Raw genomic sequence first — 26466 nt, forward strand, 5'->3', positions numbered from 1 at the left:
CCAAAGTGCTGGGATTACAGGTGTGAGCCACCGTGCCTGGCCAGGATTTCTTTTCTTTTCTTTAAGAATGCTAAAAACAGTCCCCCAATCTCTTCTGACTTGTAAAGTTTCTGCTAAGAAGTCTGCTGTTAGCATGATGAGTTATATGACCCTTTTCTCTAGCTGTCTTTAAGATTCTTTCTTTTGTATTGACCTCGGAAAGTCTGACGGCTATGTGCTCTGGGGATGATCATCTTGTACAGTAAGAAGGGTCACTCTCACCATCGATCTTAGCAACCTTAGCATATGATTTTTATTCCCTTTCTTAAATTAATAACTTTTACCTTTTCACTTTAAGAAAGCATTTTACAGCTTCTCTTTGGCATATCTGAGTTGCTAGCATCATTATACTTGTGCTTTGGGGCCATTAGTAAGATAAGGGTTACTTGAAAACAAGCACTGAGATACAGTGACAGTCCATGACAACTGAGATGGCTACTAAGTGACTAATGGGTGGGGAGAATTTAAGCATGAATATGCTGCACAAAGCAAGAATTCACATCCTGGATGCTACTCAGAATAGTGTGTAATTTAAAACTTATGAATTGTTTATTTCTAGAATTTTCCATTTAATATTTTTAGACTACAGTTGACCATGGGTAATTGAATGTAGAAAGGAAAATTGCAAATATGGGGGGACTACTGTATTAAGAAACTAGGACAGAAAATTCTGTGGCCTGAAAGACTTGATCCTTCAGGAAAATCTAAACATCTTTGCTTTGTAGTTCAAACGTCAGTAGGTTAAGCATACTGCCCTTGAATGTAATTGTTTCTCAAGTCTTACAAGAGCTCAGAGATGCAAAGACAGAAGCCATGTGTCTTATGTTAAACAGTGTTTTGAGTAAGAAAACAATTCTATTCACAATTTTTTTTTTTTTTTTTTTGAGACAGAGTCTCACTCTGTTGCCCAGGCTGGAGTGCGGTGGCGCAATCTCGGCTCACTGTAAGCTCCGCCTCCTGGGTTCATGCCATTCTCCTGCCTCAGCCTCCCGAGTAGCTGGGACTACAGGCGCCCGCCACCACGCCCGGCTAATTTTTTGTATTTTTAGTAGAGACGGGGTTTACCGTGTTAGCCAGGATAGTCTCGATCTCCTGACCTCGTGATCCGCCCGCCTCGGCCTCCCAAAGTGTTGGGATTACAGGCGTGAGCCACCGCGCCTGGCCTTCTATTCACATTTAAGGGAGTTTTTAAGGCTGGGCACGGTGGCTCACACCTGTAACCCCCAAACTTTGGGAGGCCCAGGCGGGTGGATCACTAGAGATGAGCCTGGCCAAAATGGTGAAACCCCGTCTTTACTAAAAATACAAAAAAAATTAGCTGGACATGGTGGTGCATGCTTGTAGTCCCAGGTACTCGGGAGGCTCAGGCAGGTGAATCACACTTGAACCCAGGAGATGGAGGTTGCAGTGAGCCGAGATTGTGCCACTACACTCCAGCCTGGGTGAGAGAATGAGACTCTGTCTCAATCAATCAATCAATAAAGGAGTTTTCAAATTAGAGTAAGGAATAAGTAATGAATTATGTTCACATTTGCTAGCAGATCATAGTCCTGTCAGTTTATAAAAGCTACTGTCTCAGCCTACCAAGTAGCTGGAACCACAGGCACACACCACCACACCCAACTAGTTTTATTTTTTGTAGAGATGGGCTCTCACTATATTGCCCAAGATGGTCTCAAACTCCTGGGCTCAAGCTATCCTCCTGCCTTGGCCTCCCAAAGTGCTGGGATTATAGGTGTGAGCCACTGTGCCCAGCCAGCCGACTACATTTTATGATTTATAAGCTGAATCCTCACAGCAGTCTTGGCAAGATAGGATTGTCACCCCCACTTTGGATGGGAAAACCAAGTCTCAGAGGAGAAAATAATTTGCCAAAGGTGACACAGCTGGTTTGGTGCCCGAGTCCATGCTATTTCTAGTCCATGCTATTTGCCTCATTTCCATTTTAAATACAAGCTACTAGATGCTTCTTAAACACATTTGAATGCAGTACAGTTCCAACATATGCCCACTAATCTTGTCATTTTCAAACATTCTAGCAGTCCAGATACCTCCTTGAATAAGCAGATTACTTGAGGATAGGGCCTGCGTCCTTGTCTCAGGATGTGCCCTGGTCCCAGTAAGACAGACACGGCCATCTCTTAGCAAGAGTGTCAGTCCCTGCCATGCCCACAATGGTGGTCTGGGCCCTTTTACTGCAGTAAGCAAGCACAGGGGTGCCACGCCTCCTCAGAAAAAGCCTTTGCAATGCGGATTCTCACCTCCTCACTCACTGAGCTTGCCCTGCCCCTGCTGCAAGCTGCCACCAGGGCAGCACTCTGCACAGGTTATGAATGATGTGTCCATTGTGTGTCTGCCCAAGCTGCTCCTACCAAACCTTTCCCTGCCTTCTGATCAAGTTCCAGAAGCAGCTTCCAGCTCCTCCACTTACACTGGTGGCCCAGCTCTGTTTTCTCCCTTCCACATCTACCCCATAAGCACTGCCTTGCCCTGGCTCCCTCTTACCATCTACCAACACAGCTGCACAGTGTACACAGCACATCTGTGTGGATTCCGTGCCGCTGTCATGGAAAACACCTGCATATTCACCCCCAAGGTATGAGAAATAATGATGGGCCATAAAGATCTAGGTCTTTGCTTTGGGATCCCCTCTCTCCAGAGTCTATTTAGCCCCAGGGCACATGGCAGCTCTCACCCCTATCGTCTTCCTAACTGAAGTGGTTTAAGAGGAGTGACCTCCTGCAACAGAAGATGAAAGGCCACTTTACCTTTTTTAGCTCGAAGCACCCGCCCTAGCCTTTGGGCTTCCTGACGCCTGGAGCCACCATGGGATGAGATCTGAATGAGGACATTTGCTTCTGGCAGATCAAACGAAGTGTCACCTACCTACAGAAACAAGTTGGAAGGTTTTTATATATGAGGAAAAAAAAAAACTCAACTGATCCAGAACTTAAATAAGTTCTGTAGATAATTTTGAAACACAATCACTCTTTTTTCCTCTTTGTACCAGGGTCTATCTGATGCAGGCAGAGAGAGGTGAAGCAATAAATCTCAGAAAGGCATCTCTGGGTCTCCAGGACCTTGTGTGAGTTCTCCTAAGAGTCATCCTGAAGAATTAATACCAGGCATCAGTGACATTCACAGTGCTGGGTGCCAGGAGCCCAGAGATGAGAGGGCCCTTGAACAGAGACTGACTTTGAGTCATTCATTTTTTTGGCTACAGAAATATGTGTCCACAAAACCATCCATACTCTTACCTGTTGGCCACTGACACCAGCAGCACATGTGGGATGTGAACTGGGAGGAACAACTGCCCCATATGGGATTCTGACTATAGGTGGATTCCTCAGCTCTGGGGCTCCAAACATCGAGGTTCCCAGCCATAGACATGAAAGTTTGGTGCTTATGTGCCCAGCCACAATCATAAAATCTCATTTCTTTTTTTTTTTTTTTTTTTTTTTGAGACGGAGTCTCGCTCTTGTTGCCTAGGCTGGAGTGCAATGGCACAATCTCAGCTCCACTGCAACCTCCGCCTCCAGGGTTGAAGTGATTGAACCCTGCTGCCTCAGCCTCCCTGAGTAGCTGGGATTACAGGCGTCTGCCACCACACCCAGCTAATTTTTGTATTTTTAGTAGAGATGGGGTCTCACCATGTTGGCCAGGCTGGTCTCGAACTCCTGACCTCCGGTGATCCACCCGCCTCAGCCTCCCAAAGTGCTGGGATTACAGGCGTGAGCCACCGCGCCCGGTCGTAAAATCTCATTTCTTTTGGGCTTTGGGTCTGTCTTAATCTGAATGACTATTCTAAACTGTGGGGCTACAGCTTCTGATTGCAGAGTAAACCATCCCTGGGGTGGTTTAGGCCCACAGATGGGCCTGCGCAAGTCTGTGCTGACATCCACTACCCATCATCAAGCGACACCAGGAACCAGGACAAAGGCTGCCACGACACACAGGATCTCCAACTTGTAAAGAGAACTTCATCTAAATGCCTACTTTTGCCAGAGTAGGAAATGAACTTTTTTTCCTTTTATAAATAAGGAAATACAACTGAAAACTCCTACATCGCAAAAAGAATTGGAAAAACCTCAAAGAGCCTTTATAGATTATCCATGATGCATGCAAATCCTCAGTCTGCTCCTTCCACTAACCCCAGGCAGTGTCCCCATCCCTGGACACGTCGGAAATGAAAACATGCATGAGAAGTTCCTTCAGCAGACTTGAATTCACTGTCCAGGAATCATAGTGTACCTCCCAGGTCCCCAGAGTGCTAAGGGCCTCACCTCCACCCCATATGCCACACAAACCTTGGATATGAAGATGGTGTTAATTTTGGGGTTGTGCTTGAAATTCTGGAGAATTTGCATCCTTTCCCCCTGCGACGTAGGTCCGTAGATATAGGGTCTAGAGAAGAATGAAGCTGTGTTAGACCACAGAATAATGTCTCAGTTATCTTGAAAACACATCAGAGGGAAAAAGGAGCTCAGGCTAGCTATTCTCAAGTAGAAAGCCCTCTGTCATGCAGGAATATCGTTAGACCCAAAAAAATGACTGGCTACAGATGTACCCCCCAGCCTTCCCCCGATTCTAGCTTTAGGCCCACCATTCTCTTCAGGATTCCCTCCTTTCTGTTTTTTGTTTTCTTTTTGGACTATGCTTTTTCCTGCTTCAACATCTCTCACTCTCAGCACAGAGTCTATACAAGGAGCATCTCCAGATTTCATGAAGCCCAAAGAGAGTGACAAAGAAAGCACTGCTATTTCCAAAAAAAGGCTGGAAGCAACTGTTTGCCAAGACACAGGCATGCTCCAAGATATGAGCAGAAAGGAGAAAAGTGCCCTTCAGCCATTTTTGTGCTGATTTCCCATAACACTAAGTTTTAAAAACTTCTCTTTAATTTCTAGCTCCCTGCCGGGCGTGGTGGTTCACGCCTGTAATCCCAGCACTTCGGGAGGCCGAGGCTGGCAGATCACCTGAGGTTGGGAATTGGTGACCAGCCTGACCAACATGGAGAAACCCCATCTCTACTAAAAATACAAAATTAGCCGAGTGTGGTGGCGCATGCCTGTAATCCCAGCTACTCAGGAGGCTGAGGCAGGAGAATCACTTGAACCCAGGAGGCAGAGGTTGTGGTGAGCCAAGATCGTGCCATTGCACTCCAACCTGGGAAACAAAAGTGAAACTCCGTCTAAAAAAAATAAATAAAAATAAAAATTTCCAGCTCCCTGCCAAAGGGCACAACCCCTATCAATGAACTCAATGGTTATCATCACATAGCATTGGGAATGTCACACTCTTTCCCTCTGTCTTGGAATGTGACGGTGGACAGTTTTTGTAGCTTCCCAAGAATTATAACAACAGTGATGATGATGATGACAACAACAAAGACAATGAGGACAAACTACAGGTACGCAGGACCTACCAACACCAGGCACCAAGCTGAGTACTACATTAAAAAAAAAAAAAAAAAAAAAAATCCAGCCAGGCACAGTGGCTCACACCTGTAATCCCAGCACTTTGGGAGGCCGAGGTGGGTGGATCACCTGAGGTCAGAAGTTTGAGAACAGCCTGGCCAACATGGTGAGATCCCATCTCTACTAAAAATAAAAAAAATAAGCCGGGCGTGGTGGCAGGCACCTGTAATCCCAGCTACTTGGGAGGCTGAGGCAGTAGAATCACTTGAACCCGGGAGGCAGAGGTTGTGGTGGAGGCGGAGGTTGCAGTGCCAAGATCACACCACTTCACTCCAGCCTGGGCAATAGGGTGAGACTCCGTCTCAAAAAAAAGAAAAGAAAAGAAAGAAAAGAAAAAATCCAGCCAGCCCTGCCAAGACTCCTCAGCACTGTAAAAGACAGGTTTCATGTTCCCCAATTTACATGTGGGAAATCAAGGGTCAGGAGCCTGAGCAGATGGAACCTGGGAGTGGCTGCTCCACTGCCCAGGCCCATTAGCACCCAGAGCAGTGCCCATTAATGGATGTGCCTCAAAGAGCAAACCCCTCGCCTGTGGGGAAGCTGGACAGGGCCTGGGCAGCTGCACACCCAGGCTGATGGCCTCTGGTTAGCCCAGTCACAAGCTGCCTTGCCGTGATCCAGAATGTCCTGGGCACCACAGAATTTTATCATTTTCTACGCAGGTCATGCAGTGAAAAAGGTTAGAAGCCCCACTCATCAGAACAGCCTGACTCTTGATACCCAGGTTCTTAGGTGGTTTTCTCCTCCCCCATCAACAGGAAAAACTATTTGCACAGTGGGGAGCCCTCGGTTTCTAAAGGTTCCCCCACACAGATGAAATAGAAGGAAAAGCACCCTCCAAGTGGAGAACATCACATTTACTAAATACTTACAGGCTGCCAGGCACAAGAATCCACCCCCCACCATCAAGGGACACCAGGACCCACGACACATTGGGTGGCAGAAGCTCCATGTGACCGAAGTACAAAAGGAGTTCAGAGGTAAATAACTTTCCCACATCCAGTCTGTCTGATCCCAAAAACGATGCTCTGCCCACAGCCCCACACTGCCATATAACCCTAAGCCTCTCTTGCAAAGTGCTTCGGTGATACCAACGCCTTTCTTATGAAGGCTGGGTGGAGCCAAAAGCTTGGAGAATCCCCACCACACACAAGTGAAGAATGGAGCAATGCCTAAGAGCCACAGGATCACTTTTTTTTTTTTAAAGGATGGGGTCTCACTATATTGCCCAAGCTGGTCTTGAACTCCTGGGCTCAAGTGATCTTTCCACTTTGGCCCCCCAAAGTGCTGGGATTATAGGCATGAGCCACTGCGCCTCGCCCACAGGATCATTTTAGAAGCGAGAAAACCAAGAAGAAAAAAACTACTTCATACATTTAAAGGCGAGAGGCACAAAAAAAAAGGTAAGAAGTACACATTGTAATGATCATTCTAGTACACAGGAGACACCCACAATCTGCTGCCCTTCACTGTGCCAGACTGGCTCGGAGTTGACAGTGCCAGGCAAATTAACATCCCTGCCCAAGCAGATGCTCGGGAGGCTGCAGCTAAGGCACAAGCCTCAGGAGTGCTGCAAATGTAGGTGGGCGAGGCCCCTGGAGTCAGGCTCCAGAAGACTGGAGGAGCACTGCTGTGGAAGGAAGAATGGGGAGGGAAGATAGTTCTTAAATAAGGCACAGTAAATATATGAACTGTCTCATTGCCCTGCTCAAATTGGCACTAATGTGACAGTACACAAACCCACAAAGAAAACAGGAGAAGAAATAACAGCAGATGAGAGAAGTGGGTAACATTTCAGAAGCTGAAAAGCAGACAGATGCAGGCACAGTACCTGAGCTAACAGACTAGAGAAAGCAGAAGCTGGAGCTGGCAGGAGGGAAGACCGATACAAAACCTGCCGCCTCTGTGTCCTCCGCAGCACGCAGGAGGGCTCAGGAACTAGTCACCAGTTGCCTGAGAAGGTGGGCAGGTGCACAGGAGGATTGGCAGCGTGTGAGTGTGAGGAGCAGTTGGGTCCGGCCAGCAGCAGGCAGGCCACCTCCAATGGTGGGGCACTGGAGGCTTTTTCTCCAGGGATGCCCGGCAGAGCTGAGGGCAAAGGTGAGACTGAATGCAAAGATTCCACAAGCCCTCCTCTTCCCCTAATACACGGTGGTGCCCAGGGGACTGGAAAATTCCTCACTGAAGAAACTGTCCAGCCCAAGAGAAAAGTCCTAGAGATACTGGCATTTGGTAATCTCCTGAAGAAATAGCCAGGCCCTGCCCAGCCACTCCGGTGAGGTCCACAAGCTGGCAAACCCACTAAGCCATACAGAAAGGCCTGCCAGCTTTTCAGTGACTGACTTTAAACAAGAAAATACAGTCAAGGATTACCAAAACTCAGAAAGACTCAAAAGACAGGTAAAAACAATCAAGACAAAAAAGTGAAGAAAAGAGACATGGCAGGAAACAGAAGGAAGTTTCAAAAGCTTTCATAGCCTCCGAGAAGACACTCTATTCACAAACAAAACAAGAACAGTTACCAGGAAAGAACTCTCAGAAATTAACAAGTCTCAATAGAAGGGTTAGAAGACAAAGAGATAAAAAAGTAGAAAAAAGATAAGCAAACTGGAGAAGCTGTTCAGAGGATCTAACATCTGACGAGTCAAGATTCCAAGAAGGGAACACATAGAGAAGGTGATTAACAACAAAAAAATAGAAATTCTCAGAACTGAAGGACACGAGTTTCCAGATGGAAAGGATACACTGAGTGCCCATCACAATGAAAGAAAAAACATTAATATCACTTTGAAATTTCCAAAAAGAGAGAAGATCCTACCAGTTTTCAAGGGAAGGAAAACACACAGCCACCACAGCAGACAACACACTGAGAGGAAGCAAAGGGCATCAAACTGCCGAACTGCTGCACTGGAAGCTCCAATGTTAGTTCTAGGACCTGGCCAAACTACTGATCAAGTGTAAAGTCAAGTAAAGACATCTGTAAACACGTGAAGTCTCCAAAGCTCCCCCTCCTACATCCCTTCTCTCAGGAACCTACTGGAACATGTGCTCCATCAAAATGAGTAACCAAGAGGGTGGAGACTTCAGGGTGGGAAACACAACAAAGAGGCCCAGGGAAGTCACGGGGTGGTGTCCAAGGGAAACGCCATGGTAACAGCTGGTGGTGTCTCTAGTCCCAGACAGCAAGCAGGCCAGAACAGAGTAGGGGGATGGAGTGCTGGTGGGGATCCCACTGGGGAAACAGAAAAACAGAACTGAGAAATTACCTGACCCTACTGAGTTTATGGTTATGTGAAGACTTTGGAGGGGAATAATTATTCAATGTACAGAAAACCAAGCAAAAACAATGACAAGGCAATTGTTAACTCCAAGGCAAAAAAATATTTACAAAAAAGAAAATGTAGGGCTGGGCACAGTGGCTCACACCTGTAATCCCAGCACTTTGGAAGGCTGAGGTAGGCAGATCACGACGTCAAGAGATCGAGACCGTCCTGGCCAATATGGTGAAACCCCATCTCTACTAAAAATACAAAAATTATCCAGGCTGTGGTGGCGGGTGCCTGTAGTCCCAGCTACTCACGAGGCTGAGGCAGGAGAATCACTTGAACCCAGGAGGCGGGGGTTGCAGTGAGCCGAGATAGCGCCACTGCACTCCAGCCTGGCAACAGAGCAAGACTCGGTCTCAAAAAAAAAAAAAAAAAAAAAAAAAGAAAATGTAATAGTACTCTACAGCTCTGCCTGAACAATGACACTATATGGCCCTCTCTAAACATATTTACGTAGTCAAAATAATGTAACACAGAATATTAAAGTAACCCCCAACTTGTGCTATTCCCATATTGGGAGAATGGCAGGAGAGAAAACAGGAGTGGGGAGAGTGGTATATGTAAGAAAGCTAAACCCTCAACTCCTGCAGTAGGAAGTTAATATGCAATTTCTATAACTGATCATCAAGAAATTACATAAGCTATTGCTTAGAAAGATGAAGGCTGGCCAGGTGTGGTGGCTCATGACTCTAATCCCAGCACTTTGGGAGGCCAAGGCAGAAGGACTGCTTGAGTTCAGGAGTTTGAGACCAGCCTGGGCAACAGAGCAAAACCCCATCTCTACAAAAAACACAAAAATTAGCTCAGTGTGGTGGCGCGTGCCTGTAGACCCAGCTACTCAGGAGGCTGAGGTGGAAGGACTGATCGAGCCCAGGGGGTCAAGGCTGCCGTGAGCCATGATTACACCACTGCACGATAGACTAGGTGACACAGTGAGACCCTAACTCCAAAAAAAAAAAAAAAAAAAGAAAGAAAGAAAGAAAGCAATATGAAGGTAAACAACAAAAAAGAGTCAAAAGCAGCTGTCTTCAAGGAATAGAATTGTGGGTGGGAAAATAGAAGCAGGTAATTGCTGTTTTTCACAATAATCTAAATGTTGACTTGGATTAAAAAGTCTTTCTAAATTAAATAAACGTATAATTTTAGAAACTTGAGAAACTTAATCTTCTATGAGTTTGTTTTCCCTTCTATAAAATGGGAACATCTTATATGGCTGAAGTGAGGATTAAATAAAACCTATGTATAGTACCCACAGCACATAGCTTGACCTGTCTCCATAGAGCGCCTGGCCTTCTGCAACACTTACAGCACCTGAAGTCCTGTGTCACTGTAGGAGCAAGCGCAGACCTCTTCCTCCTTACTTGGCAGAGCTTTACAAGAGCCAGGTTTTAAGCACAGATATTTGGGTGGAGCCATGGGTTGATGAGGATACTGCGTGGGCATTTCTAAGAAGCTCCTTCCAGATGCCAGTCTGTACTTGGGATGCCGGCCCAGCCCGTCTTGCCTTCCCAGCCCCTAGGCCATCCAGTCTGGCCTCCTCTCCACCCACAGAGCTCACACAGTCCAAAGCTCCAAATGCCAACTCCCACCTACCTTTGGAGCCCAGATCTTCCATGGGGCCCCACCCAGCTCAGTCCAAGTCTCTGCTCCCTGTTCTTTGGGCTCAAGGTGTCTAGCCCCCCTTTTCTTTATGCTCTAACCTCTGACTCCAACCACCTACTTCAGGTCTTCCCTGGTTTCTAAGACCAGGGCCACAGAACAAGATCTTTGGAGCCCAAGAAGTTCCTGAGAGAAAAACAAAAAAACAAAACAACAGCCACCTTCTGCATTCTCAATGGGGAAGAGAAACTGGCCTGGAGGAAGCTCCAAGTTTTCAATTCTTACTTGTTCAGTCGAATGGCATATTCCTTCAGGGCAAACACATTGTCAGCAAAGACAATAATCTTGTCATTCCTCCTTTCATGAAACTTGATCAGAAACTGGCAAGCTCTAAATTTGTTGGGGTTCATGGTGTACAGCAAGATTCGTTTCTTGGTTTTGATTGCCACATATTCCCGGTAAAATTCAGGAGACATAGGGCACCAGACCTGTGATACAGTAAGAACCAGGGGTCATTTTACAAGTTTAAACATCACACAATTAAAAACTTTTGAAGACCTTTCTCTAGCAGAATTAGCTTTAAAACAAAACCAGTCAGGCGCAGTGGCTCATGCCTGTAATGCCAGCACTTTGGGAGGCTGAGTCAGGCAGATCACTTGAGGCCAGGAGTTCAAGACCAGCCTGGCCAACACAGTGAAACCCAGTCTCTACTAAAAATACAAAAATTAGCCGGGTGTGGTGGTGCATGTCTGTAATTCCAGCTACGCAGGAGGCTAAGGCAGGAGAATCACTTGCCCAGGAGGCGGAGGGTGCAGTGAGCCAAGATCACGCCACTGCACTCCAGCCTGGGTGACAGAGTGAGACCCTGTTAAAAAAAAAAAAAAAAAAGGTATGTGAATTAGAAATCAGTACAACTGAAAATAAATGCATGCACAAAACTAAACCCAACCTAAAATCTCCTGTTGAACCAGACGTTTTCACATGTCAACCACTTAAAAGATTTTTAAATGCAATCATATCCAGGGAGTTATTTTCACACCAGCTCCAAGTGAGCAAAACCAGATTCTCAATCGGTAGTACCAGCAATTCCTCCATTTAGGCCACACCTCCACACACAAGTCAGCACTGCTACTGAGTACTGCCACCTCTTCACACACTTCCCAGCAGGGCCGGGAGCATGTCAGTTAGGCGCTTGGGGCTACCAGAGCAAAGCCCTTTGCTGCCAGGCTCCCAGGCAGCACTGTGGTATCAGGGGCCTTCATTCATCTCTGTGCCCTGAATGCTAATCCTCACCCACAGAAATCCATGACTGGTAAACCCCGTGGCTAGGAAAAAGAATCATCACAAATTCAGGGGTATGTGAGATATGTGACAAGGCAGAAGATATGCGGCAAGTGGGTCTAGTACCACCCAACCACGGGGTGACTGAGGATCCTACATGAGGTGGTAGCAGGTGAGCCTAAGTCCTGACCTGTGTCTGCCCATGAGGAATCGATCTGATCACTCCCCTGCCCATAGGAGGAGGCTCGTTCCCAGACGCCCCCAGCCCAGGCCCAGCTACCTCAGCACACTGGACTTTAGCGATGTAGCCATTATTCTGCAGCTCCATCCAGTTGGCTTCATAGAGCTTAGGCCCAATCAGAAAATTTAAGTCCACAATTTTGTCATCTTCGCGGACAAGAGTCGCAGTCAAACCCAGCTTACAGTGGGCCTGCACGATGGTGAGCACCCTTCGGAACATCTTGGCTGAGGAAACAATGGGAGCATTCACACTGTCACTTTTCTTTCTTATTTTTTATTTATTTATTTTTAAATATTTTTTGTAGAGATGGGGTCTCAGTATGTTACCCAGGCTGGTCTTGAACTCCTGGCCTCAAGCAATCCCCTGCCTTCACCTCCCAAAGTGCTGGGATTACAGGCATGAGCCACTGCACCCAGCCTACACTGTCACTTTTTCAAATGCTCATAGCTGTGCAACTTAACACTGGCTTATGACACCACCTGAGCTAACCCTCGGGTTCAGGACCACAGAAGCTGGCTCTAGACAAGAATGACTAGGCAAACGCTTCACCATCACTTTTAGACCTGTCCAAAAGAAAATGAAAAGGAGAACAAGAGGGTGAAATGAGCTTAAGGAATCTCCAAGTTAATGAACCCCAGCATTCCCCTCACAACAGTTATCAGTAGAAGTGCAGATGGCAATTTGAAATACAACCTGCAATACTTACTATTAATACCACTAAGCTCTAAATTACGCAAAGAATTTTCCCCTAAAACTTGTATCCAGGTTACTGAGAAGAAAGTTGACAATCTAGGGGGAGGAAGAAATGAAAGAAGCCAGCTCTGCTCAGTTTCCCACCATTTTCCCAGAAACCGAGAAGAAAGCCAAGCCCACGGGAGTGATGAAACTCCAGGCACTGTTCGCCCAAGCACTCCGGCCCGCCTTAGGAAACTCCCCTCTCCAAACTTTACCAATTCAATCACTTTGGTCAACCAGCAACCTCCTTTTTCTTCCTTTCTTTTGAACATTATAATTCTCTCTGGTTTATCAAATAAAATAAACACATAAAGAAAGGGTATGAGATATAAACACATAAAGGGTATGAGATATTCATTTTTTAAAAACCTAATTTATGGATTTCCACGGGCTCACCTTTTAAAAATTCTAATACTCTGAAGCAAGGTTAAAATGTCTGAGTCATGCCTATCTTACAATATAATTGAAAGTAGGGCTAATGATATTTCAGAAATAAATAGACACAAAAATCTAAGGAAAAAGAGGCCTGAATGCACCAAAACACAAAGACGTTCACAGTGAAATAACAGAGGGTTGCCTAACTCTAAGTAAATGTTTAGTTTTTACATCTACATGGTTTGCATACAACACCACATGCAAACACACACACACACACACACTACACAGAAAACAAAATCAGCTCAGGGTTATCTCTAAGGAAAGACTGTGCTGGCTCCAAAATACAGTAGCCAAGAACCTCAGACCAAGCTCCCCATGTTAGAGGGAAATGGTAGTCAAGGCAATGGCTACACCAACCCAGTGTGGGCCCCAGGGAGGCAACACTAGGGGACATATTGACCCAAGACAAGGACAAGGCAGGTAGGACTCTGCCTGGACACCCGTGACCCCGTCACACCCCTCTATTACACTCTCCTACAGTCCTGACAGCTGTCACAGGTGAATAACTCACAGCATACTACTCAATACATTTTTACAGACATGCAGCTGTGGAACCACCTAGATTAGGATATGGAGCATCAGGCACCCAGATGTCTCTCCCCTGACCCCTCCTGTCAATAACTAGCACTCTTCCTTGAGGGAACCACTCCTCTGACATCTGAGAGGGGTATGCCTCCTTTCTGAACTTTGCACAAATGAAATCACAGTATGCACTTTTGTGTGTCGCTTGTGTCACTCAACATTATGTCATGGTTGTCATTTGGCATTTATTTGTGTGGTTACTTGGCTGTCCCTTCCACTTTGTCTCCAGTGCCAAGTATAGTGCCTGAACTTAGTAGGTTCTCAATAAATACCTGTAGAAATAATGTAACTGGCACAGTACCTAGCACACAGGAAGCACTTAATATACACAAGTACCATAATATGAATCTCATTAATAAAAAGGCATAACAGAGCTCCTTTTGAAAAATCTGTAAAACAGCACAGCAATCTTTATCCTTTGAGATAAATCTCAAAGATTGATCACTCCACCTAACCCAACACAGCAGACTTTCGACAGTCAGGAGACTTATTGTGACTTCCTAGCATTCCCTTATTTAACATTTGCTCTCTGGGACAATGAGCATGGCCAGGCCACTGGGCTTATGGGGCCTGTACTCAAAAATCCCTTAGAGCTTGTTGGTTTCACTCTACAACTCGAACAAAGACTAACTCACCCAGTGAACTAGACAAGAGAAGAGACAAACTCACAGACATACGTGAGTGTGAGGTCCACCTTTTTGTACTTGTTCATCAGATAACCAATCCCAAACCTGTGCTGTTGCCCCCTGGAACCTGGGACCTGGGGCTTGGGTTAAACAAAAACATGAATGTGTACCAAACATACAGTCAGACAGAATGCCTCAAGCCCTGAACACAGCTTCCAACCAAACTGCTACAGAACAATTCCAAACTCCTTTGTGGGTAGTGATTCTCTGTACCATCAATTTTCAATCCTAGCAGACCCAATACCCACCCTTCCACCTTTTTTCTTTTGAGTTTTTAAATTCTCACAGTAAAACTGACTTGGGGCAGGGGGGTGAGGGGGGCAGTTCTGTGCGTTTTAACATATTTACATTTTTGTAACCAGCACCACAATCAGGGTAAAGATAAAGAAAGCAACCCCCAAAATTCCCCTATGCTCTCCTTTAGAGTCATCCATCTCTGACCCCCCACTTCTGGCAACCACTGATCTGCTGGCCAGCACTATACTGTCATTGCTGTACAAATGAAATCACACACTATGGAAGCTTTTGAGGCTGACTTCTTTCACTCAGCACCATGCTTTTGAGATTCATCCAGGTTGCAACATACAGCACATTTGTTCTTTTTCACTACTGAGTAGTGTTCCAGTGTATGGATGTACCATAGCTTGTTTATCCAGACACTCACTGATAAGCACTTGGATTTTGGATATTATGAACAGAGCTGCCATAAACATTTGTGTACAGGATTTTGTGTAAACCTATTTTCATTTATCTAGGATACCCAGGAATGGGACTGATGGGTCATGTGGTAATTTTATAATAAACGGACAAACTGTTTTCCACAGTGACCATACACTTTGCAATCCATCCCTCCAGGAACATGTGACAGTTTAGTTGCTGTGACCTCATCGGCACCAGCACATCAGTATTTTTTATTTTGGCCACTCTAACTGGCGTATGGGAGCATCCTGTGGTGGGTTTAAATCTGCAGTTCCCTGATGACTAATGAGGTTGAACCCGTTTTTCAAGTGCTTCTTTGACATGTATATATCCTTTTTTGGTGCCTATCAATTTCTTTGGCCCATTTCTTAACCTTTTTGCCACGGCCTGAATGCCTAACAGGAAACTCAAATTCGCACATCTAAAGCCCAACTCCTGATAGTCGCCTTCCAAACCAGCTCCTTTGATAGTGTTCCCCATCTCAATTAATGCCCACTCTATCCTCCCTTTGTTCAAGCCAAAAACCTGAGTGTCATTCTTGATTTCTCTCTGATTCCACATCTGACCTGTCAGTTAAAGCTTCGCAACATATCCAGAGTCGGATCACACCTTCATCCTTACTGGTTCACACTTCTTCTTGAGATTCCACAAACTCACCTCACTGCTTCTGTCTTGCTTCCTTCAGTCTATTTCCAGCATAGCAGCCAGGGCGGTATTTTTACAGTGTAAAGTCAATTCATGTCACGCTCTGCTCAAATCCCTCAGATGGCTTCACACTAACAGTACAAGCCAAAGTTCTTGCTATGGCCTACAAGGTCCTACAAGACCTGCCCCAATACTGCTATCCTTCCTCAGCCTTGACTACTGTTCCTATGCTCTCCTCTGGCCGCATGGCCACCTTGTGCTGTCTCATTATGCCGAGTACTTTCCCACAGCAGGGCCCACACCCTGGGCTTCCATCAGAAAGACCTCCAATCCCTCCCTGGCCAGCTGCAAACATCTCTAGGTATCTCCAGAGACCCATCAGGGCTGAAGAGCCGTCACGCACAGAAAGAACCAGATGCTGGGGCCATTTTGACAACATTTTGAACACTACCTGTGAAAATGCCTCAGATTTCATTTTGTTCATAGTAACCTCTATTAGACTTCTTAATTTACCCTAATCTTTTATTCTTTTTTTTTGAGACAGAGTCTCACACTCTGTCACCCATGCTGGAGCACAGTTGCACAATCATGGTTCACTGCAGCCTCAACCTCCCAGATTCAAGTGATCCTCCCACCTCAGCCTCCTCAGCAGCTGAGACCACAGGTGCATGCCACCACACTTGGCTAATTAAAAAAATTTTTTTTTGTAGAGACATGTCTCACTATGTTATCCAGGCTAATCTTAAACTCCTGGGCTCAAGCAATCCTCCTGCCTTGGCCTCCCAAAGTGCTAGGAGACTACAGGTGTCAGCCACCATGCCCACCTCTAATCTGTTAATCTTAATCCCTTAATTTGTTTTTATCAAAAAAGATTTGCCCAAAAAACTATACAGCAATAAAAGGAACAAACTACGGATAAATGCTAAGGCACAGATGAACCATTATGGGAAGTGAAAGAAGCCAGACATAATATATATTGTATGATTGTGTTTATATAAATTTTCCATAAAAAGCTAATCTATAGTGACAGAAAGCAGTTCAGTGGTCGTCTGAAGCTAGACAGAGAAACAAAGAATTGACTGCAAATGAGTACAAATGATCTAAAACTGGATCATGGTGGCTGAATGCAGTGGCTCACATCTATAATCCCAGTACTTTAGGAGGCCCAGGCAGGCAGATCACTTGAGGTCTGGACTTCAAGACCAGCCTGGCTAACATGGCGAAACCGTCTCTACTAAAAATACAAAAATTTGGCCAGGCGTGGTACCTCATGCCTGTAATCCCAGGGTGAGGCTGAGGTGGGTGGATCACCTGAAGTCAGGAGTTCGAGACCAGCCTGACCAACATGGAGAAACCCTGTCTCTACTAAAAATATAAAATTAGCCGGGCGTATTAAAATAAAAATATAAAATTAGCGGTGGTGCATGCCTGTAATCCTAGCTACTCTGGAGGCTGAGGCAGGAGAATCGCTTGAACCCGGGAGGCAGAGGTTCCAGTGAGCTGAGATTGTGCCACTGCACTCCAGCCTGGACAACAAGAGCGAAACTCTGCCTCAAACAAAAAAAAAATTAGCCGGGTGTGGTGGTACACACCTGTAGTCCCAGCTACTTGGGAGGTTGAGGTAGGGGAATCAGTTGAACCCAAGAGGTGGAGGTTGCATTGGGCCAAGATCACACGACTGCACTCCAGCCTGGGCAACAAAGCAAGATGCTATCTCACAAAAAAAAAAAAAAAAAAAAAAGAAAAGAAAACTTGGATCATGGTCATGGTGGTTGCACTGGTCCACAAATTTACTAAAACTCATTGGATTATATACTTACAAGGGGTGATTTTACGGTATATAAATTAAATCAATAGAGCAGCTTAAAAAAAAAAGGTTTGCCCATGATACTTGGAGAAGAAGCACTTCTATCACATATTGACTAAGGATCAATATTCCAGGCTTCAAATAAAACACACCACGAACTTTCGGGAAGGGCTTTTCAGTGCTCCTAACCCAGTTTTTAGAGGGCCATTAAAAAACAGATGAAGCCGGCCGGGCACGGTGGCTCACGCTTGTAATCCCAGCACTTTGGGAGGCCGAGGCGGGAGGATCACGAGGTCAGAAGATCCAGACCACAGTGAAACCCCATCTCTACTAAAAAAATACAAAAAATTAGCCGGGCGTGGTGGCAGGCGCCTGTAGTCCCACCTACTCGGAGAGGCTGAGGCGGGAGAATGGGATGAACCCGGGAGGCGGAGCTTGCAGTGAGCCGAGATTGCACCACTGCACTCCAGCCTGGGCTGGAGTGAGCGAGACTCCATCTCGAGATAAAAAAAAAAAAAAAACGGATGAAGCTGAGCAGCAAAAGAAAGATGGAGGAAAGAAAATATCATTTTCTAAATGACTATTGAGCCAGTGATTAAGCAAGCTGTGAATGTGAACACTCCTGCCTGCATCCCACTTAAGAATTATTGGCCGAGCACGATGGCTCACACCTGTAATCTCAGTACTTTGGGAGGCCGAGGTGGGTGGATCACGAGGTCAGGAGTTCAAGACCAGCCTGGCCAAGATGGGGAATCCCTGTCTCTACAAAAAATACAAAAATTAGCCTAGCATGGTGGCAGGTGCCTGTAATCCCAGCTACTCGGAAGGCTGAGGCAGAGAACTGCTTGAACCCAGGAGGCGGAGGTTGTGGTGAGCCAAGATCATGCCACTGCACTCCAGCCTGGGTGACAGAGTGAGACTCCCTCTCAAAAAAAAAAAAAAAAAAAATTATTAAAAGCTTTATCCAGCAAGCCAGCAAGTCTTTCTAGCCAGTTGGGTGGGCTACACAGCATTCCCTCTCCCAACATAACAACTGGAAATTGGTTTGTCTGTTCAGCAAGTGGACAGCTCAGCTCCAGCCTGCTTACCTGGTATGGTGTGCACTTCATCCAGGATCATGAGGCCCCACTCCTGGGTCTTGAGCCACTCCATGACTCGCTCGGCCTCCCAGGACCTTTTGGTGGTGTGGCCCAGCATGGAGTAGGTGCTAATGGCAACGGAGCAGCCGATGGGCTTGTCCTTGGCATCGGAGGTGAACCGGCAGATCTGGCTGTCGTCAATGGTGGACCACATCTTGAACTGGGCTTTCCACTGCTCCACAGAAACGGCTGAGTTGCCCAGCACCAGACAGCGTTTTCTGACAGTGCATGCAGCAGTCACACCAACCAGGGACTTTCCAGCACCTACAAGAAACAAGAGTGTAATCCCACCTAAGGACAGGTTGAAATGAAGGACAGGGACAGGCAGAATGACTCACAAGTACAGCAATCTAGGAAAATGTCTTGTAAACAGTCCACATAGCTGACATCTGAGCGACACACACTGCTCCAGCCTGTTTTCTTCTTTATACTGAGGAGACATGCCCACTTCACACACATATGTGAGAAGTGGCAGGTGCTGGGGCCTACTGTAGCACTTTACGCGCATCTCATTTAAATGTCAAAATCTCAAAACAAACCGGTGAGAAAAGAAATGCCTGTTATTGCTATTTTAAAGATAGAAAACCCTGGCTGAGCCACCATGGCGCAGTGACTCACACCTGTAATCCCAGCACTTTGGGAGGCCAAGGTGGGTAGATCACTTGCGGTCAGGAGTTCAAGACCAGCCTGGCCAACATGGTGAAACTCTATCTTTACTAAAAATACAAAAACTTAGCCAGGCATGGTGGCGGGTGCCTATAATCTCGGTCACTTGGGAGGCTGAGGCAGGAGAATAGCTTGAACCCAGTAGGTGGAGGTTGTAGTGAGCCGAGATGGCGCCACTGCACTCCAGCCTGGACAACGGAGCAAGACTCTGTCTCAAAAAGAAAAAAGAAAGATTGAAAAACTAAAGCTGAGGAGTACTTTACCTTGCTCACAGCCACGGGACAGTGAAGCTACTGGGTCCCAGCATGCCTGGCCCACAGAAGGAGGCACTCGGCAAAAGACCACTATTATTATTACACAGCAAACGGGGCTGAGAATTCAGGGATGCGCTACGTGTGTACAGAGAAAATGAAATTCCAGGAGCTTCTGAGTTTACTACCATCCACCATTTGAAGATCAAGAGAAAAATCAAGCTTTTCCATTAAACAGAGATCCTTCCTTTATTATAAAAATACACTGTGAGTTACCAGGAGTAAACGTAAATAAAAAAAATTTGTAAAGTGACATAAAAGAGAAAAACACCATCAAAATAACCCTTGGAGTTTTGGGAAAAAAACCCTCCCCTTCCCTGAAGACCTTGCCTCTGTAAGTCCTCAGTGGGGTCCCAAGGTAAGTCTGCTATGGCCTCTGGCCAAGAAGCTAGGCTAGGACCTGACAGTACTGAGGATAAGTGGTCAAACAGGTGCCCAGGGGTCACTCCTGCCTTTCCCTGGACTTGCACACCATCCTAGTCATCCAGGAACACCAAGTTTCTGTACTAGGGAGTCTCCAAATACACAACCCCAAGGCTGATTCAAGAACAAGAACCTAACCCCACTAAGTGCAACAGCCCCTTGCCATCATTACAATCTCATCCCTCATGCGCTCTAATTTTTCTTCACTGACTCTAGCACCACCCAAGATTGTACACATCGCTTACTATCTGTCTCTTCCCCAGGAGAATGAGCTCCATGAGGTCAGAAGTGTTGTTCTAGCCACCGTAATACCCCCAGTGTCCAGGCCAGGGCCCATACACAGCAAGCACTCAAATATTTGTCAAGTCATGAATCAGGGAGTCACCTGATCTTGGCTTTTTAGCAAGGTGTGATTTAGGGAAATGTGCAGAGAGAAAGCGGGAGGCAGCAGGCAGATCCAGACACAAGAGCCTGGCCACCTTCTTAACTCTGGTACCACTTACCGCAGGGAAGAACAATGACCCCCGAACGTGCACGCCCGTTTCCAAACATCTTTCGCAAGCTCTTCTCCTGATAGGGTCTGAGGACAGCTGTGGGCTTTAGGTCAATGTTGATATCAGGGTTGACAGAATCATTCCGAAAGTCATATTCTGCCAACAGAGGGTACTCCAGGTGGATGCAACGTTTCTGGAGTTCCTCAATCATTTCCTGGAAAGTGGGCACAAAAAGAGTTTTAAAATCTTGTTAACTCCAAAGTACGCTCAAAAACATTACATCTTCTAAGAGGTCCAATGGTCAAAAAAGTGGCATTCTATCTAAACTTCTACAATTTTAGATCTTGCTCAGTTAACAACTGGCATAAAGCACAGAAAAGCAACCCAGACTAACACTTTGAAAATGAAATCTAATCAGCAGGCAAAATTGACCTTCAGGCACCGTTTCTCACATCTCCTCAGGAACCTGTGAAGACCAGCCTACCAGCCTGAAAAAGAGGACACTGGGACTTTAACTCCATCAGGAGAAATGATGCCATGGCTCACAGATAATAAAAAGGAGAAAGCAATTCAGGGACCAACAGAGATTCCTTCCTTTCACATAGACTACAGGCAGAGTCCACACATGGCTGGACTAGCTTCTAACAGCAGCTCAGTGAAGGAACCAGGAGGAAGGTACATTCACTAACCTGCTTGACTTCAAAAGATACCGTCTGTGTCTCTTCTTCTTCTTCCTCATCCTTGTCCATTTGCTCATAGAAGTCAAACAGGTCCATGGGAATGTCAGATTTACCCTGTGGATCTGTCACTCGGGAAGTGGAGGGCCCACCACTGCTTTCAGCAGTCTTAGAAATCTGTGAGAGAGGTAGGTGCTGAACGTGCACACGACATTTAATTCTGCTGTTATCAAGCAATGCGTGAAGTTGTAAAGGGTAGAACCAGCAGGGCTGTTAGGTTGTTAAGTGCTGGGTTAAAGACACCCGAGAGAACTGAAATCCTAAATGCCTGCCCCCACCCAAGGGTGGCCCAGGAGTCCACATACGGCAGATTTGCTTGTGAAAGTCTCTGTGATGAGCTCAGTGGCCTCCCCTTCAGAGTTTCTTAAGCGGCATTCTCGGATCACCGGGTCCTGGAGAAGATGCTGGATTACATCAGGGTGGGAACTTTCAACGAAGTATCTGCAAGCAGGGGAGGAAGAAGGGGTCTACTGACCAGCAGGTACCTCCTGGAGATTCCACTGCTCATTCAATTAGATGGTCTGGAAATGCAAGCCTCATGACTCTCCCCACAACCCTTCGCCAAATCTGTACCATGAGCTGCTGGCCACGATTTAACATATGAGGGTTGTAGGCAAAGCCCCACTGTGAGGTCAAGTAAGCAGGGGCCTGAGCCCAGCTCCATTGCTAGAGGAAATACAGTGGCCAGTGGACGAGTTTCCAGTCTGGGCCACATCTCTTGTTTCTCTTCTCTTATCTGTGCTTCAGAGGAGTGAGGTATTGGCACAGAAAAGACAGCATAAACATCAGGTCCTTCCCATATCCCTTTATTCCTGCTGGTGCGCAGAGAGTGACAGTGCCTTGGGACAGGCCTGTTACGGAATCTCTTACCTGTTGTGCTTCAAGACCAGCTTGACTTTTCCATAGCTGACAGTACACAACTGCAAATAGAGATAACATCCAACAGGTAAATGTGCAGCTAACTCAGAACACATTCACTACTGGTTACATCTTACCCCTACCAACCAAGTGAAAAGTTCATTTTACTTTAGGGAAACCCAACTTGCAATCCTAAAGGGGTCAGATCTGCCTAAACTGAGCTTTTTCCATTGGCCTCTGCTTTCTGAGAACAAAATCTTCCTCTTGCCTGGGTAATTCTGATGCATATCCATTAAGTTATAAAACGCTGCTTAAAATCTCCTTGCATTCTGCCTTTCCTCTCTATTCCCACAGGCCCCACCCTAGCCTGGAGAAGACCACACCAGTATTACTACAACTCCACAGAGTATGTGCACAGTAATTGCTGCTTAAATAAAATGCAAAGCCTCTTCACCAGTGCTCCTATTTCCCCAAATAGAATGTAAGCAACTTGATGGCACAGAATACAGCTTAAGTCCTCCCAGGTTCCCAACCACCTTTAGGAAGGAATACAGTAGAGGCTGTGTGGCAAAAATAAAAATTCGCCACTCAGGCCGGGCACGGTGGCTCATACCTGTAATCCTAGCACTTTGGGAGACCGAGCCAGGTGGATCACCTGAGGTCAGGAGTTCGAGACCAGCCTGGCCAACATGGTGAAACCCCATCTCTACTAAAAATATAAAAATTAGCTGGGTGCAGTGGCGGGCACCTGTAATCCCAGCTACTTGGGAGGCTGAGGCAGAAGAATTGCTTGAGCCCGGGAGGTGGAGGTTGCAGTGAGCCAAGATCGTGCCACTACTATCCAGCCTGGGCGACAGGGCAAGACTTCGTCTCAAAAAAAAAAAGAAAAAAAAATTTGCCAGTCAGACTTTGAGGGGCTGCCTGTCCCCACTGTTGTCCCTGATCCACCACTACAGTGCACCAACACCTACATCCCTGCAGGCAATTCGCAGCCAAGACCAGGCATAGCCACAGTATTGGTACAAGGTCCTCTCCTTGGGCACGCCTTCTTTTTTGTTGTTGTTCTGAGGCGGAGTCTCACTCTGTTGCCCAGGCCAGAGTGCAATGAATGGTGAGATCTCAGCTCACTTCAACCTCTGCCGCCCGGGTTCAAGTGATTGTCCTGCCTCAGCCTCCTGAGTAGCTGGGATTACAGGCACCCACCACCATGCCCAGATAATTTTTGTATTTTTAGTAGAGACAGGAATTTCGCCATGTTGGCCAGGCTGGTCTTGAACTCCTGACCTCAGATGATCCACCCACCTCAGCCTCCCAAAGTGCTGCGATAACAGGAGTGAGCCACCGCGCCTGGCCGGGCACGCTTTCACATCACGGGAAAAGAGCTCTCTCCGGGACTCCTGCAGCTTCTCTGGGACTGGCTGCAGTACCATAGTGAATTCCTGTGGCACTCTTCTGCCACTCCAGATCCCAAGGTCTGAATCTGACTCCCTTTGGATCAGCCAAAGGCAATGAAAGCCATTGTGCATCTCTTTTAAACGGCATTCACCCATCTCGCAGAAGAAACCTAGCATGTTCAACTATTAATCACGTGGAACCCTCTTTGTGTTTTGTCAAAAACATCTGAAGTTCTTTTTGACTGTCCCTCATGGAACTTGTTGACTATTGGTCTCCTGCAGATACTTAGCTTTAGACAGAGTTTACCACCTGTGTTAGTCAGCTTGGGCTGCCATAACAAAATTCCAGACTGGGTGGCTTCAACATTACAACTGTATTTTCTCAGAGCTGTGGAGGCTGACAGTCCATGATCAAGGTATCAGCCGATTCAGTTTCTGGTGAAGGCTCCTGTCCATGGACCACCTTCCCACTGTGTACTCACATGACAAGGAGGGCAGGTGAGAGAAAGCATGCTCCGGTGTCTCTTCTTACAAGGACACTAATCATATCGGATCACTACCTCCTTTAGTCTTAACTACTTTCTTACTCCAAATACATTACCACTGGATATTAGGTTTTGAAGACAGAATTTGAGGGGAACACACACAATTCAGTCCCCAGCACACTCACTTTGCACTGCATTTCCAAATTCTCCCTGGCTACAATGGGCCTGAATTAGTAGCCCCTCTGTGTTAACACCCACAGCTGGGAGCAGCTCATGAGAAGCGTGGCCTCACCCAGAACACAATGCTGGATCCAGAGCGTAGCGGCTAGGGTAATCAGTCGTTATGCTCCCCACAGGAAACCTGAATGGCACATTCTCATGGCTGCCACAGGCTGACAACATGGAGCACCTATGCCCATTGTTACATTAGCAGGACAGGTGGAATTGCTGGCCTCAGCTGTCACTTGCCTTAATAAACTGCATAATTCCATCAGGGACTCCAGTCTTGCTGAGCTTCCTGAGGTACTCGGTGATGTCACTGGTTTGCAGCCCAACGCTGACGGCTGCATACAAGGAGTAGGCAGTTAGTTTGTACTCATGCACATGGGTTGGTCGGCACACTGGCTCTGCAATAGCCACCAAGAAGTCTTGGGCATATTTGTAAACTGGAGAAAAGGCTTCCAAGAAGATATGGCCATCAGGAGCCTGAGAGATACCAAACGGACAAAACGGACAAGGAAACATGAGTTGCAGAGACTACTGGGCTCTTGCCCATATCATTATCAAGAAAGAATAAGCTGCCCAACACCACAGATATTCTTGCAAGCACTCCTTCAGACAACTGTGGGGCCTGTTACTTTAATCAGATACAGAAGAGTAAAGAAAAACAGAAGAAAATGTTTTCAAAGTCAACAGCTGTTTCCCACTATTCTGCACAGAGAAAGCCCATCTTGCTGGCTATCCTCAAGTTACCTTTTGGCTAGATTTCAACTAAATGTATAACATTAATTATTTTAAGTAGAGCAAAAGCTTGCTATCGAACATGTCTTCCATTATTTGAGGAAACAAACTGTTACGTGATAAATGCTATTTATTCGGCAGATAAAAGCATTCACTACATGGGGTAGGGCTGGGGAAGGAGTGAGAGTAAACCGAGGGGTTAGAGCTGTTGGAAGCCCAGATCCAGCCGGCACACGTGTGCGCAACTGCTCACTGTTGTCTTGGGCTGTTCCAACGTGTGTGGATGAAAAGTTCTCTCCCGGCCAGTTCTAGGGGCAGTATCCTGAATGTCAGTTTTGACTCTGAGAATGCCCAAGATTTAGCTGCCGCTCCGCACACTCCTGGGCCCTGCCCAAGCTAAGGGCACGCTTACCACCCAGAGGGGCCTGGAGTTGTGGTCGTCCTTCAGCGGCATCTGCAGCCTGTAATCCTTGGCTCCATATTCATCCACTTTGGTGCCGGACTCATCCACCTGCTTCCCCGCCGCCGAGGGAACCGCTTCCTGAGGGTCGTTCCCAGGGGCGTCCTCTTCATCATCCTCTTCATCCTCATAGTGCCGCTTCCTGGATTTCTTCTTGTCTGCAAGATACCAACACAGAAATAAGCCCAGCAAGAGCCTAGGGTTCCCTCCTCACCGCTTGGCAGCATTTCACCTGCGCCGCCGCAAACGCCTAGCTAAGAGCCACCTGCATCCCGCAGGCGTTGCGCCCCTCACCCGTCTCCCCCAGGCCGAGTTCGCTGGGCTGCGCCCAGGTCCAGCATCTCTCCCGCCCAAAGGCCTGTCCCAACAGGGTGCGCGCAGGAGGGCCAGCGGAGTCGGCCGGCGCGGAGAAGCCCGGAGCAGCTCCGAGGCAGAGCGGGGGGCAGGGCCGGCGAGCACTGTCGTGGCTGAGCGTGCCCGCGCCACGTCTCACCGCGGTCCGCTCGGTCTCTTTTGCCCATGGCAGCTACAGCAGCAGAGAGAAGAGGACCCCGTTCCCACAAGCCCGCCGCGGTATCCGCTCTCAGGGGGACTTCCGGCCCAATCCGGAAGCTCCTTGTTGTCCACACAGGAAGTCCCGCCTCTGGGCGCCGTGATGGCGGGGGCCGGAAGAGCGGAGAGCCAGCGGCTGCCGAGCTGTTAGCTCGTGCAACCCAGCAGTGGGGGTCCTCCACTGTTTCATTTCTCTGCAGCTGAAGGAAAATACTGTGTGTTGAGCACCTGTGTAGTGCGCGAATTAAAGGCCTCATCCTTCTGGAACTTAAATTTTAATGAAGCCATGTGGGCAATAAATGTGATAGAGACTGAGAGAGAGAAAATGTGACCTGAGTCCATGGGTAAGGAAGAATTCTTTTTTTTTAATTAAAAAAAATTTGGCTGAGCACGGTGGCTCACGCCTGTAATCCCAGCACTTTGGGAGGCTGAGGT

The 26466-nt window shown here is 46.9% G+C and overlaps 1 protein-coding gene across 2 annotated transcripts in view; it reads right to left on the reverse strand.

Moving 5' to 3' along the window:
- The window catches only part of ERCC3 (ERCC excision repair 3, TFIIH core complex helicase subunit), a 37396-nt gene extending 11307 nt beyond the window's left edge, over positions 1-26089 (reverse strand). Inside the window, exons 1-12 of one of the 2 annotated variants that reach the window (XM_032145944.2) lie at positions 25973-26089; positions 25432-25637; positions 24528-24764; positions 22193-22242; positions 21628-21763; positions 21275-21439; positions 20595-20799; positions 18641-18955; positions 12000-12184; positions 10724-10926; positions 4347-4443; positions 2808-2925 (exon numbers count right to left, since the gene is read on the reverse strand). In XM_032145944.2, the coding sequence (XP_032001835.1) occupies positions 2808-2925; positions 4347-4443; positions 10724-10926; positions 12000-12184; positions 18641-18955; positions 20595-20799; positions 21275-21439; positions 21628-21763; positions 22193-22242; positions 24528-24764; positions 25432-25637; positions 25973-26000 (1945 nt within the window). In that variant the 5' untranslated portion in view covers positions 26001-26089. Of the gene's footprint in view, positions 1-2807; positions 2926-4346; positions 4444-10723; positions 10927-11999; positions 12185-18640; positions 18956-20594; positions 20800-21274; positions 21440-21627; positions 21764-22192; positions 22243-24527; positions 24765-25431; positions 25638-25972 lie in introns of those variants that run through there. The other variant, XM_032145947.2, reaches the window with a different exon arrangement.
- Positions 26090-26466: the final 377 nt, after the last annotated feature.

Source organism: Hylobates moloch, unplaced genomic scaffold (assembly GCF_009828535.3).
Source record: "Hylobates moloch isolate HMO894 unplaced genomic scaffold, HMol_V3 SCAFFOLD_24, whole genome shotgun sequence".
Classification (NCBI taxonomy): domain Eukaryota; kingdom Metazoa; phylum Chordata; class Mammalia; order Primates; family Hylobatidae; genus Hylobates; species Hylobates moloch.